The following is a 14,573-nucleotide window of genomic DNA, read 5'->3' as shown; positions in this document are numbered from 1 at the left end:
TTTGACCAGGGCACCTTATTCTCTAGTCTAGATGGTGCACTACTTTGACCAGGGCACCCTATTCTCTAGTCTAGATGGTGCACTACTTTGACCAGGACACCCTATTCTCTAGTCTAGATGGTGCACTACTTTGACCAGGGCACCCTATTCTCTAGTCTAGATGGTGCACTACTTTGACCAGGGCACCCTATTCTCTAGTCTAGATGGTGCACTACTTTGACCAGGGCACCCTATTCTCTAGTCTAGATGGTGCACTACTTTGACCAGGACCTGGTCCCATAGGGCTCTGGTCAAAAGTTATATTTTTTTAAATGTATTTTTAACCTTTTTTATTTAATTAGGCAAGTCAGTTATGAACAAATTCTTATTTTGCAATGACGGCCTGCAAAAAGGCCTCCTGAGGGGACGGGGACTGGAATAAAATCAAAAATATAGGACAAAACCACACATCAAGACGAGAGACAACACTATATAAAGAGAGAGACCGAAGACGACAACAACAGCAACACATGACAACACAGCATGGCAGCAGCACAACATGGCGGCAGCACAACATGGCGGCAACACAGCATGGCAGCAGCACAACATGGCGGCAACACAGCATGGCGGCAGCACAGCATGGCGGCAACACAGCATGGCGGCAGCACAGCATGGCGGCAGCACAGCATGGCGGCAGCACAGCATGGCGGCAGCACAGCATGGCGGCAGCACAGCATGGCGGCAGCACAGCATGGCGGCAACACAGCATGGCAGCAACACAGCATGGCAGCAACACAACATGGTAGCAAAACATTATTGGGCACAGACAACAGCACACAGGGCAAGAAGTATGAGCAGTGCATTACATAGAGGATACAATTTAGGACATAGTCTAAGACACTTCCAGAGAGGCGTTTTTAAATGAAAGCTATCTGGGAGTCTGTCATAGCTAATCCTTTTGGGTTTAATTGCAGTCTCTCTCTCTGACCAGCGATTTGTCTTAGGCTGTAATTAGGAAATACCTGAGAGGAGAGATGGGCCGCTGTGTCACTGGAGACGGAGGAGGAGCTGTGATGAATGTTACCATTATTTTACTAAAGGCTTTCAGGGAAACAACCCTCCTTCTGGAAAGCTATGTGGGCAGGCTTTTGCTCCAGCCCTACTAGAAGACACCTGTTTTCAGCTAACCAAGGTCCTGAGGAGCAGTGGCCTAGTGGAGAAGTTGAGATGAACAATAGGGGGAGACAGAGAGGTGTGTGTGTGTGTGGGTTGGGAGATGGAGAGACATGTTGTGTGTCCACAAGCACTAAAACATTTGCAGAATTTTCTACAAAATGTTAAAGTCCCTCAAATCAACGTTTCCTTCAACAACTGAACAGATGGTGAAATACAGAAGTGCTGCTCAGCTCGCTACCCTGTTACCTTAACAGGGCTGTGTACTAAATGCTACCCTGTTCCCTTAACAGTGGACTACTGTTGTCCAAACCAGGGCTGTGTACTAAATGCTACCCTATTCCCTTAACAGTGGACTACTGTTGTCCAAACCAGGGCTGTGTACTAAATGCTACCCTATTCCCTTAACAGTGGACTACTGTTGTCCAAACCAGGGCTGTGTACTAAATTCTACCCTATTCCCTTAACAGTGGACTACTGTTGTCCAAACCAGAGCTGTGTACTAAATTCTACCCTATTCCCTTAACAATGGACTACTGTTGTCCAAACCAGGGCTTGTGTACTAAATTCTACCCTATTCCCTTAACAGTGGACTACTGTTGTCCAAACCAGGGCTGTGTACTAAATTCTACCCTATTCCCTTAACAGTGGACTACTGTTGTCCAAACCAGGGCTTGTGTACTAAATTCTACCCTATTCCCTTAACAGTGGACTACTGTTGTCCAAACCAGGGCTGTGTACTAAATTCTACCCTATTACCTTAACAGTGGACTGCTGTTGTCCAAAACAGGGCTGTGTACTAAATTCTACCCTATTCCCTTAACAGTGGACTACTGTTGTCCAAACCAGGGCTGTGTACTAAATTCTACCCTATTCCCTTAACAGTGGACTACTGTTGTCCAAAACAGGGCTGTGTACTAAATTCTACCCTATTCCCTTAACAGTGGACTACTGTTGTCCAAACCAGGGCTGTGTACTAAATTCTACCCTATTCCCTTAACAGTGGACTACTGTTGTCCAAACCAGGGCTTTGTACTAAATTCTACCCTATTCCCTTAACAGTGGACTACTGTTGTCCAAACCAGGGCTGTGTACTAAATTCTACCCTATTCCCTTAACAATGGACTACTGTTGTCCAAACCAGGGCTTGTGTACTAAATTCTACCCTATTCCCTTAACAGGCTACACTGCTCCATTCACTGAGGCTTTAACCAATGGTAATAAAGCCCACACACACATACACTCCAGTGTGTGGAGTTGGAGTTAGGGATTCTCCTCTTCTGACTCATAGATTTCCTCTATTCCCCAGTGTGTTTCCTGTGTTGCTGTGGAATTTCAGGCCAAAGCCATCTCTTCCCCTAACTGCTCAGGGGTAGACGGTTAACAGCTTGAGGGGGATGGGGAGTGTGGTTGTTGATGACCTACCACAGGGAGACCATGGTATTGGAGCTGTAGCTGGTGGTCCAGGGGGTGGACAGGGGGATGTGGTGCTTGTTCCAGGGAGCTGGAGGCTCCAGGGGGATGGACAGGGGGGATGTGGTGCTTGTTCCAGGGAGCTGGAGGCTCCAGGGGGATGGACAGGGGGGATGTGGTGCTTGTTCCAGGGAGCTGGAGGCTCCAGGGGGATGGACAGGGGGGATGTGGTGCTTGTTCCAGGGAGCTGGAGGCTCCAGGGGGATGGACAGGGGGATTGTGGTGCTTGTTCCAGGGAGCTGGAGGCTCCAGGGGGATGGACAGGGGGGATGTGGTGCTTGTTCCAGGGAGCTGGAGGCTCCAGGGGGATGGACAGGGGGGATGTGGTGCTTGTTCCAGGGAGCTGGAGGCTCCAGGGGGATGGACAGGGGGGATGTGGTGCTTGTTCCAGGGAGCTGGAGGCTCCAGGGGGATGGACGCTCCAGGGGGATGGACAGGGGGGGATGTGGTGCTTGTTCCAGGGAGCTGGAGGCTCCAGGGGTAGACTGATAAGACCTGAAGAGGAGGAACATGGAGGAGAGTCTGATTGTTGATGACCTACCACAGGGAGATGGAAGGAGGAGATTGTAGAAGAGAGGAGGGAGTCTGGTTGTTGATGACCTACCACAGGGAGATGGAAGGAGGGAGAGTTGTAGGAAGGAGAGGGAGGGGGGAGGAGAGTCTGGTTGTTGATGACCTACCACAGGGAGATGGAAGGAGGGAGAGTTGTAGGAAGGGAGCTGGTGGGTGCAGGAGGTAGACGGTTAGGGGCTTGAGGAGCATGGTGGAGGATGGATGGGGGGGTTTAGGGTCTGGTTGTTGTACTACAGAGAGCTCTGTGGGGTCCAGGGTGGAGAGGGGTGGTGGAGGGCTGCAGGATCTGCAGGATGCAGGAGCTCGGGTCCAGGGATAGACGGCTATGCCTGAGGAGGAGAGAACGGTGGAGGGATGGGAGGGGTCTGCTTGTAGTATTACAGGAAGCTTGGTTGGGTCCTGCGGACTCTGGTCACATCCAGTGGGGACTTCTGTTTTCCACCGCAGATAGAGATATGATCTCCCCAGTGGTTTCTTAACCTCACCTCTAAACCGATCAGTCTGAAGTATCTGATGCTATCTTCTGTTAGAGCACTGGTCACGGTGTATATTAATACACAGCTGCTTCTCATCCCTCCCCTTCTCCCTCCTGCCCTCCCTCCCCTTCTCCCTCCTGCCCTCCCTCCCCTTCTCCCTCCTGCCCTCCCTCCCTTCTCCTCCCTCCCCTTCTCCCTCCTGCCCTCCCTCCCCTTCTCCCTCCTGCCCTCCCTCCCCTTCTCCCTCCTGCCCTCCCTCCCCTTCTCCCTCCTGCCCTCCCTCCCCTTTCCCTCCTGCCCTCCCTCCCCTTCTCCCTCCTGCCCTCCCTCCCCTTTCCCTCCTGCCCTCCCTCCCCTTCTCCCTCCTGCCCTCCCTCCCCTTCTCCCTCCTGCCCTCCCCTCCCCTTCTCCCTCCTGCCCTCCCTCCCCTTCTCCCTCCTGCCCTCCCTCCCCTTTCTCCCTCCTGCCCTCCCTCCCCTCCTCTCCCTCCTGCCCTCCCTCCCCTCCTCCTCTCCCTCCTGCCCTCCCTCCCCTTCTCCCTCCTGCCCTCCCTCCCCTCCTGCCCTCCCTCCCCTCCCTCCTGCCCTCCCTCCCCTCCTCCCTCCTGCCCTCCCTCCCCTCCTGCCCTCCCTCCCCTCCTGCCCTCCCTCCCCTCTCCCTCCTGCCCTCCCTCCCCTTCTCCCTCCTGCCCTCCCTCCCCTTCTCCCTCCTGCCCTCCCTCCCCTTCTCCCTCCTGCCCTCCCTCCCCTTCCTCCCTCCTGCCCTCCCTCCCCTTTCTCCCTCCTGCCCTCCCTCCCCTTCTCCCTCCTGCCCTCCCTCCCCTTCTCCCTCCTGCCCTCCCTCCCTCCTCCCTCCTCTCCCTCCTTCCCTCCTCCCTCCCTCCCTTCTCCCTCCTGCCCTCCTTCCCCTCCCTGCCCTACATCCCCTCCTGCCCTCCCTCCTCTTCTCCCTCCTGCCCTCCCTCCCCTTCTCCCTCCCTCCCTCCCCTTCTCCCCTCCCTCCTGCCCTCCCTCCTCCTCCCTCCCTCCTGCCCTCCCTCCCCTTCCCTCCCTCCCCTTCTCCCTCCCCTCCTCCCTCCTGCCCTCCCTCCCCTTTTCCCTCCTGCCCTCCCTCCCCTTCTCCCCTCCCCTTTTTCCTCCTGCCCTCCCTCTCCTCCTCTCTCCCTTTAATACTCAACCGATGGATCTTGGATCTGAGAAACAGGCAGGCACAGTGAAAGCTCCCTTCCTGTCACAGACTGAGACAGTGCCCAGGGAGCCCTGAACGGGGTGGACCACCCGTGAGGAGGCCCTGTAGCACTGCAGCGTCTCAACCCTCCAGAACAAACCAACTAGAGAGAGAGGGAGGCTTTGACACTTCCTTTAATTAAGTTAATTCACAGCTGTTCTATTGTGATCTAATCCCCTACATTTAAGAAGTGGATGGAAAAAGGTTCTAATTTCAGACTGATGTCATCAACACTTCCATTAGAGGACACCATCCTCTGTTCCTCATAACAACCTGAAACAAACCTATTTGGAGGGAGGAGGAGGGAAAGGGGAGGAGGGAGATCCCAGCCAAGGGGTAGTATGGGGAATCCTCTGGTTCACTGGGAAGATACACACAGGCGTGCACGAATGCAAGCAGGGAGGCACGCTGGCAGGCACACACATACACACAGCTGTGCGACCTGCACTTTTTTTATTTTGGGAGCACCAGTGTGAAAACACTATAAAAATTCATTGCGTAACAATATTTAGGCCTGACACTCTTCTCTACACTGCTCAAACAAATCAGACTACCTCCTGTGGCCCACCGTTTCTCCACGCTGTTTATTCTCTAAGCATGCTGTCAATTCATGCACTCAACATGTTCTTCCAGAACAAAGAACGCTGCTGCTTTCCACGTTGCTTCTAAATATGAATCCACATGTTTTCTCTTTTTCTACTATTAGTTTGATCTATCTTGCTCTCTGCAAAACGCTAGTTAGTTAGGAGGATGGCATGTGCTTAAATAATGCTAATCGCTAACTAGCTAGCTGGCTAGTAAAATGCCATTTAGCTAAATGCGCTATCTAGGGCAAAGCCAACGTTAGCTCTAATACATGTAGTTACCAGTGGTGGTGTATAGATCAGTATGTTGTTTATTCAACGTCCCCTGGGAAAAACTGATCAACACTTTGGTTCCTACCCTGTCATTAACTGCTACCTGGCTTTTTCCATTTGTTGTCATGTAACACCAACCATAGAATTACAATAGTCATTGTGTTTGTATGATTCCAACAGTTCAGATGATTGGAGCTCAGGCAGGTCAAAACACTGAAGTCATCTAGAGACGTTCAGTCTCCATCTTCATTTAAATATGTTTGTTTTGCTCCATGCACTTAAGGGACCACAATGGAAATAAGTCAGACTTTTTATTTTGTTATCGCCCTCAATTAAAAAAAATAAAAACTGATAAATAAAATCAATCAATCTAAATTGCAATATTTTGTTGAAAAATTGCAAGTATATTATTTTGCCCAAATGGTGCAGCCATACTAACAACCTGGTAACTTTAGCAGTATATGAAAACACTTGATGGCACAGAAAGAAAGGAAGTCTTGTTCATGTGCTTCGAAAGTCAGTACGATCCAAAGGCTACATTTAGACAGGCAGCACAATTCTGAGCTTTTTTCTTCTTCACTAATTGGTATTTTTGACAAATCAGATCAGCTCTGAAAAAGATCTGATGTGAAAAAAATTGATGTGAAAAGACCAATTTTAATGGAAAAAAGATCAGAATTAGTCTGCCTGTCTAAATGCAGCCATATGGGCCCCAATGTAGGCTAGTTTTCAATCAATTAAAAATATATATTATTCTGGTCATTTAGAGCTCTACACACACACATACACACAGTTACACTTTGCACTACTTTGAACAACATTAGCTTCTCAGACATTAATACATTCTAAAACGGGCTTTAAACCGGTAACACAAAGAGGCAGCAGGCGTTCTATCTATAAACAGCTCTGATACACATTTCCACCCAGCCGAGCAGTCTTAGTACAGTAGAGCTGTCTGGGAATTAGACTGATTGGCTAGAATGAGCATTACGAGGTAGAGAGGCACAGGAGAGACAGACTGAACTATGACAGACTGAACACTTTAACTAGTCCCTACTAACCTGGTTGCATCCTGTAGTACAAACTCAAAAAAAGTTCTGGGACACTGTAAAGTCCATGGAGAATAAGAGCACCTCCTCCCAGCTGCCTACTGCACTGAGGCTAGGAAACACTGTTACCACCGATAAATCCACTATAATTGAGAATTTCAATAAGCATTTCTCTATGGCTGGCCATGCTTTCCACCTGGCTACCCCTACCCCGGTCAACTGCCCGGCACCCTCCACAGCAACCCGCCAAAGCCCCCACCATTTCTCGTTCACCCAAATCCAGATAGCTGATGTTCTGAAAGAGCTGCAAAATCTGGACCCCTACAAATCAGACGGGCTAGACAATCTGGACCCTCTCTTTCTAAAATTATCTGCAGAAGTTGTTGCAACCCCTATTACTAGCCTGTTAAACCTCTCTTTCGTATCGTCTGAGATTCCCAAAGATTGGAAAGCTGCCGCGCTCATCCCCCTCTTCAAAGGGGGTGACACTCTAGACCCAAACTGCTACAGACCAATATCTATCCTACCCTGTCTTTCCAAGGTCTTAAGTTAACAAACAGATTACCGACCATTTCGAATCCCACCGTACCTTCTCCGCTATTCAATCTGGTTTCAGAGCTGGTCATGGGTGCACCTCAGCCACGCTCAAGGTCCTAAACAACATCATAACCGCCATCGATAAGAGACATTACTGTGTAGCCGTATTCATCGACCTGGCCAAGGCTTTCGACTCTGTCAATCACCACATTCTTATTGGCAGACTTGACAGCCTTGGTTTCTCAAATGATTGCCTCGCCTGGTTTACCAACTACTTCTCTGATAGAGTTCACTGTGTCAAATCGGAGGGCCTGTTGTCCGGGCCTCTGGCAGCCTCTATGGGGGTGCCACAGGGTTCAATTCTCGGGCCGACTCTCTTCTCTGTATACATCAATGATGTTGCTCTTGCTGCTGGTGATTCTCTGATCCACCTCTACGCAGACGTCACCATTCTGTATACTTCTGGCCCTTCTTTGGACACTGTATTAACTAACCTCCAGACGAGCTTCAATGCCATACAACTCTCCTTCTGTGGCTTCCAACTGCTCTTAAATGCAAGTAAAACTAAATGCATGCTTTTCAATCGATCACTGCCCGCACCTGCTCGCCCGTCCAGCATCACTACTCTGGACGGCTCTGACTTAGAATACGTGGACAACTACAAATACCTAGGTGTCTGGTTAGACTGTAAACTCTCCTTCCAGACTCACATTAAGCATCTCCAATCCAAAATTAAATCTAGATTCGGCTTCCTATATCACAACAAAGCATCCTTCACTCATGCTGCCAAACATACCCTCGTAAAACTGACCATCCTACCGGTCCTCGACTTCGGTGATGTCATCTATAAAATAGCCTCCAACACTCTACTCAACAAATTGAATGCAGTCTATCACAGTGCCATTTGTTTTGTCACCAAAGCCCCATACACTACCCACCACTGCGATCTGTACGCTCTCGTTGGCTGGCCCTCGCTTCATATTCGTCGCCAAACCCACTGGATACACGTTATCTACGAGTCTCTGCTAGGTAAAGCCCCTCCTTATCTCAGCTCACTGGTCACCATAACAGCACCCACTCGTAGCATGCGCTCCAGCAGGTATATCTCACTGGTCACCCCCAAAGCCAATTCCTCCTTTGGTCGCCTTTCCTTCCAGTTCTCTGCTGCCAATGACTGGAACGAACTGCAAAAATCACTGAAGCTGGAGACTCATATCTCCCTCACTAGCTTTAAGCACCAGCTGTCAGAGCAGCTCACAGATCACTGCACCTGTACATAGCCCATCTGTAAACAGCCCATCTATCTACCTCATCCCCATACTGTATTTATTTATCTTGCTCATTTGCACCCCAGTATCTCTACTTGCACATCATCTTCTGCACATCTACCATTCCAGTGTTTAATTGCTATATTGTAATTACTTCACCACCATGGCCTATTTATTGCCTTACCTCCCTTATCTTACCTCATTTGCACTCACTGTATATAGACTTTTGGTTTTCTTGTTTTCTACTATATTATTGACTGTATGTTTTGTTTACTCCATGTATAACTCTTGTTGTATGTGTCGAATTGCTATTCTTTATCTTGGCCAGGTCGCAGTTGCAAATGAGAACTTGTTCTCAACTAGCCTACCTGGTTAAATAAAGGACTTGTTCTCAACTAGCCTACCTGGTTAAATAAAGGTTAAATATTTTTTTAAGTTGGACCAAAACACTCAACAAACATGTCCTGGACTAAAAAGCCGCTTTGTCAGATGAATGTAGTCCCAAACATTTATTCCAGACATCTCCAGTTACATGACACAGTGCTCTCAGAAAGTACCCAGACCCCTTGACTTTTTCCACATTTTATGTTACAGCCTTATTCTAAAATGGATTCAATAGTTTCCCCCCCCTCATCAATCTACACACAATAGCCCATAATAACAAAGCAAAAACAGGTTTTTAGAAATGTTTGCTAAGTTATTAAAAATAAATAGCTGAAATAACATTTACATAAGTATTCTGACTCTGTTGAAGCACCTTTGGCAGCGATTACAGGGTATGACGCTACAAGCTTGGTACACCTGTATTTGGGGAGTTTCTCCCATTCTTCTCTGCAGATCCTCCAAGAGTTCCTGAGCACTCTGGAGCAGGTTTTCATCAAGAATCTCTCTGTACTTTGCTCCATTCATCTTTCCCTCGATCCTGACTAGTCTCCCCATCCCTGCTGCTGAAAAACATCCCCACAGCATGATGCTGCCACCACCATGCTTCACCATAGGGATGGTGCCAGGTTTCCATTCAGGCATTCAGGCCGAAGAGTTCAATCTTGGTTTCATCAGTCTTTAGGTGCCTTTTGCCAAACTCCAAGCGGTCTGTCATGTGCCTTTTACTGAGGAGTGGCTTACGTCTGGCCACTCTACCATAAAGACCTGATTGTTGGAGTGCTGCAGAGATGGTTGTCCTTCTGGAAGGTTCTTCCATCTCCACAGAGGAACTCTGAAGCTCTGTCAGAGTGACCATCGGGTTCTTGGTCACCTCCCTGACCAAGGCCCTTCTCCACCGATTGCTCAGTTTGGCCGGGCGGCCAGCTCTAGGAAGAGTCTTGGTGGTCCCAAACTTCTTACATTTAAGAATGATGGAGGCCACTGTGTTCTTGGGGACCTTCAATGCTGCAGAAATCTTTTGGTACCCTTCCCCAGATCTGTGCCTCAAAACAATCCTGTCTCAGAGCTCTACGGACAATTCCTTTGACCTCATGGCTTAGTTTTTGCTCTGACATGCACTGTCAACTGTGTAGACAGGTGTGTGCCTTTCCAAATCATGTCCAATCAATAGAATTTACCACAGGTGGTCTGCAATCAAGTTGTAGAAACATCTGAAGGATCATCAATGGAAACAGGATGTACCTGAGATGCATTTACAGTCTCAGAGCAAAAGTTCTGAATATCTACAGTAGCAGTCAAGTTTGGGCACACCTACTCATTCAAGGGTTTTAAGTTTTATTTAAAAAAATATGTTTTTGCTTTGTCATTATGGGGTATTGTGATGTCATTATGGGGTACTGTGTGTAGATTGAGGAGGAAAAATATTTATTTAATCCATTTTAGAATAAGACTGTAATTAAAAATTGTTGGACATGTAAAAGGGTCTGAATACTTTCCGAATGCACTGTATTGTAAATACTATTTAGTTCTATATAACATACTATGTTATACACTCTATTGTAAATACTATTTAGTTATATGTAACATTGTTAAACACTGAGTACTGTTTCCATTACATAGCTTTCACCTGTTCAGTCTATTCTATGATCCCTTATTGATGTCACTTGTTAAATCCACTTCAATCTGTGTAGATGAAGGGGAGACAAGTTAAAGAAGGATTTTTAAGCCTTGAGACAATTGAGACATGGATTGTGTGTGTGTGCCATTCAAGATTGTAAAGGGGCAAGACAAAAGATTTAAGTGCCTTTGAACGGTGTATGGTAGTAGGTGCCATGCGCACCGGTTTGTGTGTCAAGAACTGCAAAGCTGCTGGTTATTTCACACTCAACAGTTTCCCGTGTGTATCAAGAATGGTCCACCACCCAAAGGACATCCAGCCAACTTGACACAACTGTTGGAAGCATTGGAGTCAACGTGGGCCAGCATCCCTGTGGAACGCTTTCGACACATTGTAGAGTCCATGCCTCGACAAATTGACACTGTTCTGAGGGAAAGGGGGGGGGTTAGTTGTGGTTGCAACTCAATATTATAAATGTACTCTTAATGTTTTGTACAGTCAGTGTAGATAACCTTCCTCCTATTGGATATCTGCCCTGTAGCGAAGGCACCAGTGTAGATCCAGTTCCAATATTAGGCTGTGTTGTTTCTGTGTTCCAATATTAGGCTGTGTTGTTTCTGTGTTCCAATATTAGGCTGTGTTGTTTCTGTGTTCCAATATTAGGCTGTGTTGTTTCTGTGTTCGAGTTCCAGTAATAGGATGTGTTTTTTCTGTGTTCCAGTTCCAATATTAGGCTGTGTTGTTTCTGTGTTCCAATATTAGGCTGTGTTGTTTCTGTGTTCCAGTTCCAATATTAGGATGTGTTGTTTCTGTGTTCCAGTTCCAATATTAGGATGTGTTGTTTCTGTGTTCCAGTTCCAATATTAGGATGTGTTGTTTCTGTGTTCCAGTTCCAATATAAGGATGTGTTGTTTCTGTGTTCCAGTTCCAATATAAGGATGTGTTGTTTCTGTGTTCCAGTTCCAGTAATAGGATGTGTTGTTTCTGTGTTCCAGTTCCAATATAAGGATGTGTTGTTTCTGTGTTCCAGTTCCAGTAATAGGATGAGTTGTTTCTGTGTTCCAGTTCCAGTAATAGGATGTGTTGTTTCTGTGTTCCAGTTCCAGTAATAGGATGTGTTGTTTCTGTGTTCCAGTTCCAGTAATAGGATGTGTTGTTTCTGTGTTCCAGTTCCAGTAATAGGATGTGTTGTTTCTGTGTTCCAGTTCCAGTAATAGGATGTGTTGTTTCTGTGTTCCAGTTCCAGTAATAGGATGTGTTGTTTCTGTGTTCCAGTTCCAATATAAGGATGTGTTGTTTCTGTGTTCCAGTTCCAATAATAGGATGTGTTGTTTCTGTGTTCCAGTTCCAGTAATAGGATGTGTTGTTTCTGTGTTCCAGTTCCAGTAATAGGATGTGTTGTTTCTGTGTTCCAGTTCCAGTAATAGGATGTGTTGTTTCTGTGTTCCAGTAATAGGATGTGTTGTTTCTGTGTTCCAGTAATAGGATGTGTTGTTTCTGTGTTCCAGTAATAGGATGTGTTGTTTCTGTGTTCCAGTAATAGGATGTGTTGTTTCTGTGTTCCAGTAATAGGATGTGTTGTTTCTGTGTTCCAGTAATAGGATGTGTTGTTTCTGTGTTCCAGTTCCAGTAATAGGATGTGTTGTTTCTGTGTTCCAGTTCATAATAGGATGTGTTGTTTCTGTGTTCCAGTTCCAGTAATAGGATGTGTTGTTTCTGTGTTCCAGTTCCAGTAATAGGATGTGTTGTTTCTGTGTTCCAGTTCCAGTAATAGGATGTGTTGTTTCTGTGTTCCAGGTTGGCCTTCCTTCTATGACCTGATAAAGGAGGAATCAGTCACTGTAACAGATGATTTCGCCTATGGGATGCACAGAGTTGAGACCAGCTGTAGTCAGGTAAACTGGTTCACATTATTTCACCTTAATTTGAAGTCATTGATAACCAATTCTCTGTTACAATAATGACCTGGTTAGATATGAGGTCTATCTAGAGGGTAAAGAGTAGCAGAGATTGGATGCTCTGTTTGGATGAGCGGAAGTAGAGACTAGATTATTGGTTCTCCTTGGAGGGGTTCCAGATTTTAGTTTTCATATTTACAATACAACAAAATGTTGCTTGGATATTGCTGAGTAATCAGTCCTTTCTGTGTGTTTCAGTGTGGTTCTCACCTCGGACACCTGTTTGATGACGGCCCCAGACCCACAGGGAAACGATACTGCATCAACTCTGCCTCTCTGGGCTTCCAGTCAGCCTCTGCCTCAGCCTCTATCCCACCCAGCAACGGAGATGGGACAGGAGCTGGAGCTGGGCCAGGTGGTGCGGACGGGGCAGGAGCTGGGGCTGGGCCAGGTGGTGCGGTCGGGGCAGGAGCTGGGGCTGGGCCAGGTGGTGCGGTCGGGGGCAAGACTGAGCTCTGAGTAGGGTCTCCTTGGTCTTGGACAGATTTCAGGATTACCTGAACTACAGGCATGGTCACTCACTCCTTATCCAAACTGGTAGCCTAGGTCCTGGTCGAAATGTTACAAACAGAACAGAGAACAGCTGGAGAATATAGGTTACACAGATCCGAAAACAGTCAGCCAACGAGGTTACACAGATCCGAAAACAGTCAGACAACTAGGTTGCACAGATCCGAAAACAGTCAGACAACTAGGTTGCACAGATCCGAAAACAGTCAGACAACTAGGTTGCACAGATCAGAAAACAGTCAGACAACTAGGTTACACAGATCCGAAAACAGTCAGACAACTACAGTCAGCTCAATAAGGGGCCATCAGCACCCCTTAGAAACATGTGGAACATGATGCCTCTTCTGTGGCTTTGTAGGTTATACACACACACACCCAAATACAGTTGGTCAAACAGTCAGTCAAATACAGTCAGACAAATGACCACAGTGGCCATGTACCAAGCTGGCCAACCACTGGCTGCCTGCCTTTATAAAGTCCCGGGCCTCTACTGTACTATACAACTGTCTGAGGAGGTAAATATTGTCTTTATAAAGTCCCAGGCCTCTACTGTACTATACAACTGTCTGAGGAGGTAAATATTGTCTTTATAAAGTCCCAGGCCTCTACTGTACTATACAACTGTCTGAGGAGGTAAATATTGTCTTTATAAAGTCCCAGGCCTCTACTGTACTATACAACTGTCTGAGGAGGTAAATATTGTCTTTATAAAGTCCCAGGCCTCTACTGTACTATACAACTGTCTGAGGAGGTAAATATTGGATGCAGTATCACGTTGCTCACATTGCTTTTGACCGTTACAAGTTTTGATCATATTTAAAGTATATCAACTGTTATATTTTTCTTTCTAGTATATTTAAAGCCTTTTGCTTTTGGGGAAAAAAAGTGAATGATTTATTATTATGATTGTGTGTACTTGACTTTGAAGAGCAATGTGTGTTGTTTTTAAAAAGAAAGTGATATTTGATACAGAGGGGTGGATAGTTTAAGGACAACGCTCATATGAGCTGTAGAATAAACACCAAGAGGAGAAATAAGCATTCTGTCCAATAAGAAAGGCGCGCATACACACACACACACACACACCAGATTGACTTCTGTTTAGTGTGAATACAACACTAACCTGTCTTTTTAAAGGTTTCTTCTCCTGCCCCCTACTTCCTGCTGTTCGTCATTCTATTCTCTAGCTGAATGTTTTTCTTGCGTTTTTGTTTCCCAGACTTGTATTGACACAAAGTTATATTAAAATAAAACTTGACACAGCAATGTTGATGTTTACTTGAGTTATTTGGATGTTTTCTGACCATGTTTAATTTTAAAATGCCATATTTGTTTGAGAGAAGAGTTGAAGACTAGTTTACATTGTAGCAAACAGACCAAAATATTTGAACCTTCCAAAAGGAGACAATGAATGAGGTGCCACACCAACAGAGGACCTCTGTACACTGTAAGGAACATTTCTCCCGTGTTAACCTGGGACTGGACAGAACC

At 46.6% G+C, this 14,573-nt stretch overlaps 1 protein-coding gene across 7 annotated transcripts in view; it reads left to right on the top strand.

The window, feature by feature from the left end:
• The window catches only part of msrb3 (methionine sulfoxide reductase B3), a 46,227-nt gene extending 31,879 nt beyond the window's left edge, over positions 1-14,348 (top strand). For 4 of the 7 annotated variants that reach the window (XM_045714025.1, XM_045714024.1, XM_045714027.1 and 1 more), the window contains 2 exons: positions 12,412-12,509; positions 12,771-14,348. In XM_045714025.1, the coding sequence (XP_045569981.1) occupies positions 12,412-12,509; positions 12,771-13,031 (359 nt within the window). In that variant the 3' untranslated portion in view covers positions 13,032-14,348. The remainder of the gene's footprint in view (positions 1-12,411; positions 12,510-12,770) is intronic. The other 3 variants (XR_006768236.1, XR_006768237.1, XR_006768235.1) reach the window with 3 other exon arrangements.
• Positions 14,349-14,573: the final 225 nt, after the last annotated feature.

The sequence above is a fragment of the Salmo salar genome, unplaced genomic scaffold (genome assembly GCF_905237065.1).
Source record: "Salmo salar unplaced genomic scaffold, Ssal_v3.1, whole genome shotgun sequence".
Lineage (NCBI taxonomy): Eukaryota > Metazoa > Chordata > Actinopteri > Salmoniformes > Salmonidae > Salmo > Salmo salar.
The sequence above is the reverse complement of the archived record's forward strand: the minus strand, read 5'-3'. Positions and strand labels throughout refer to the sequence as shown.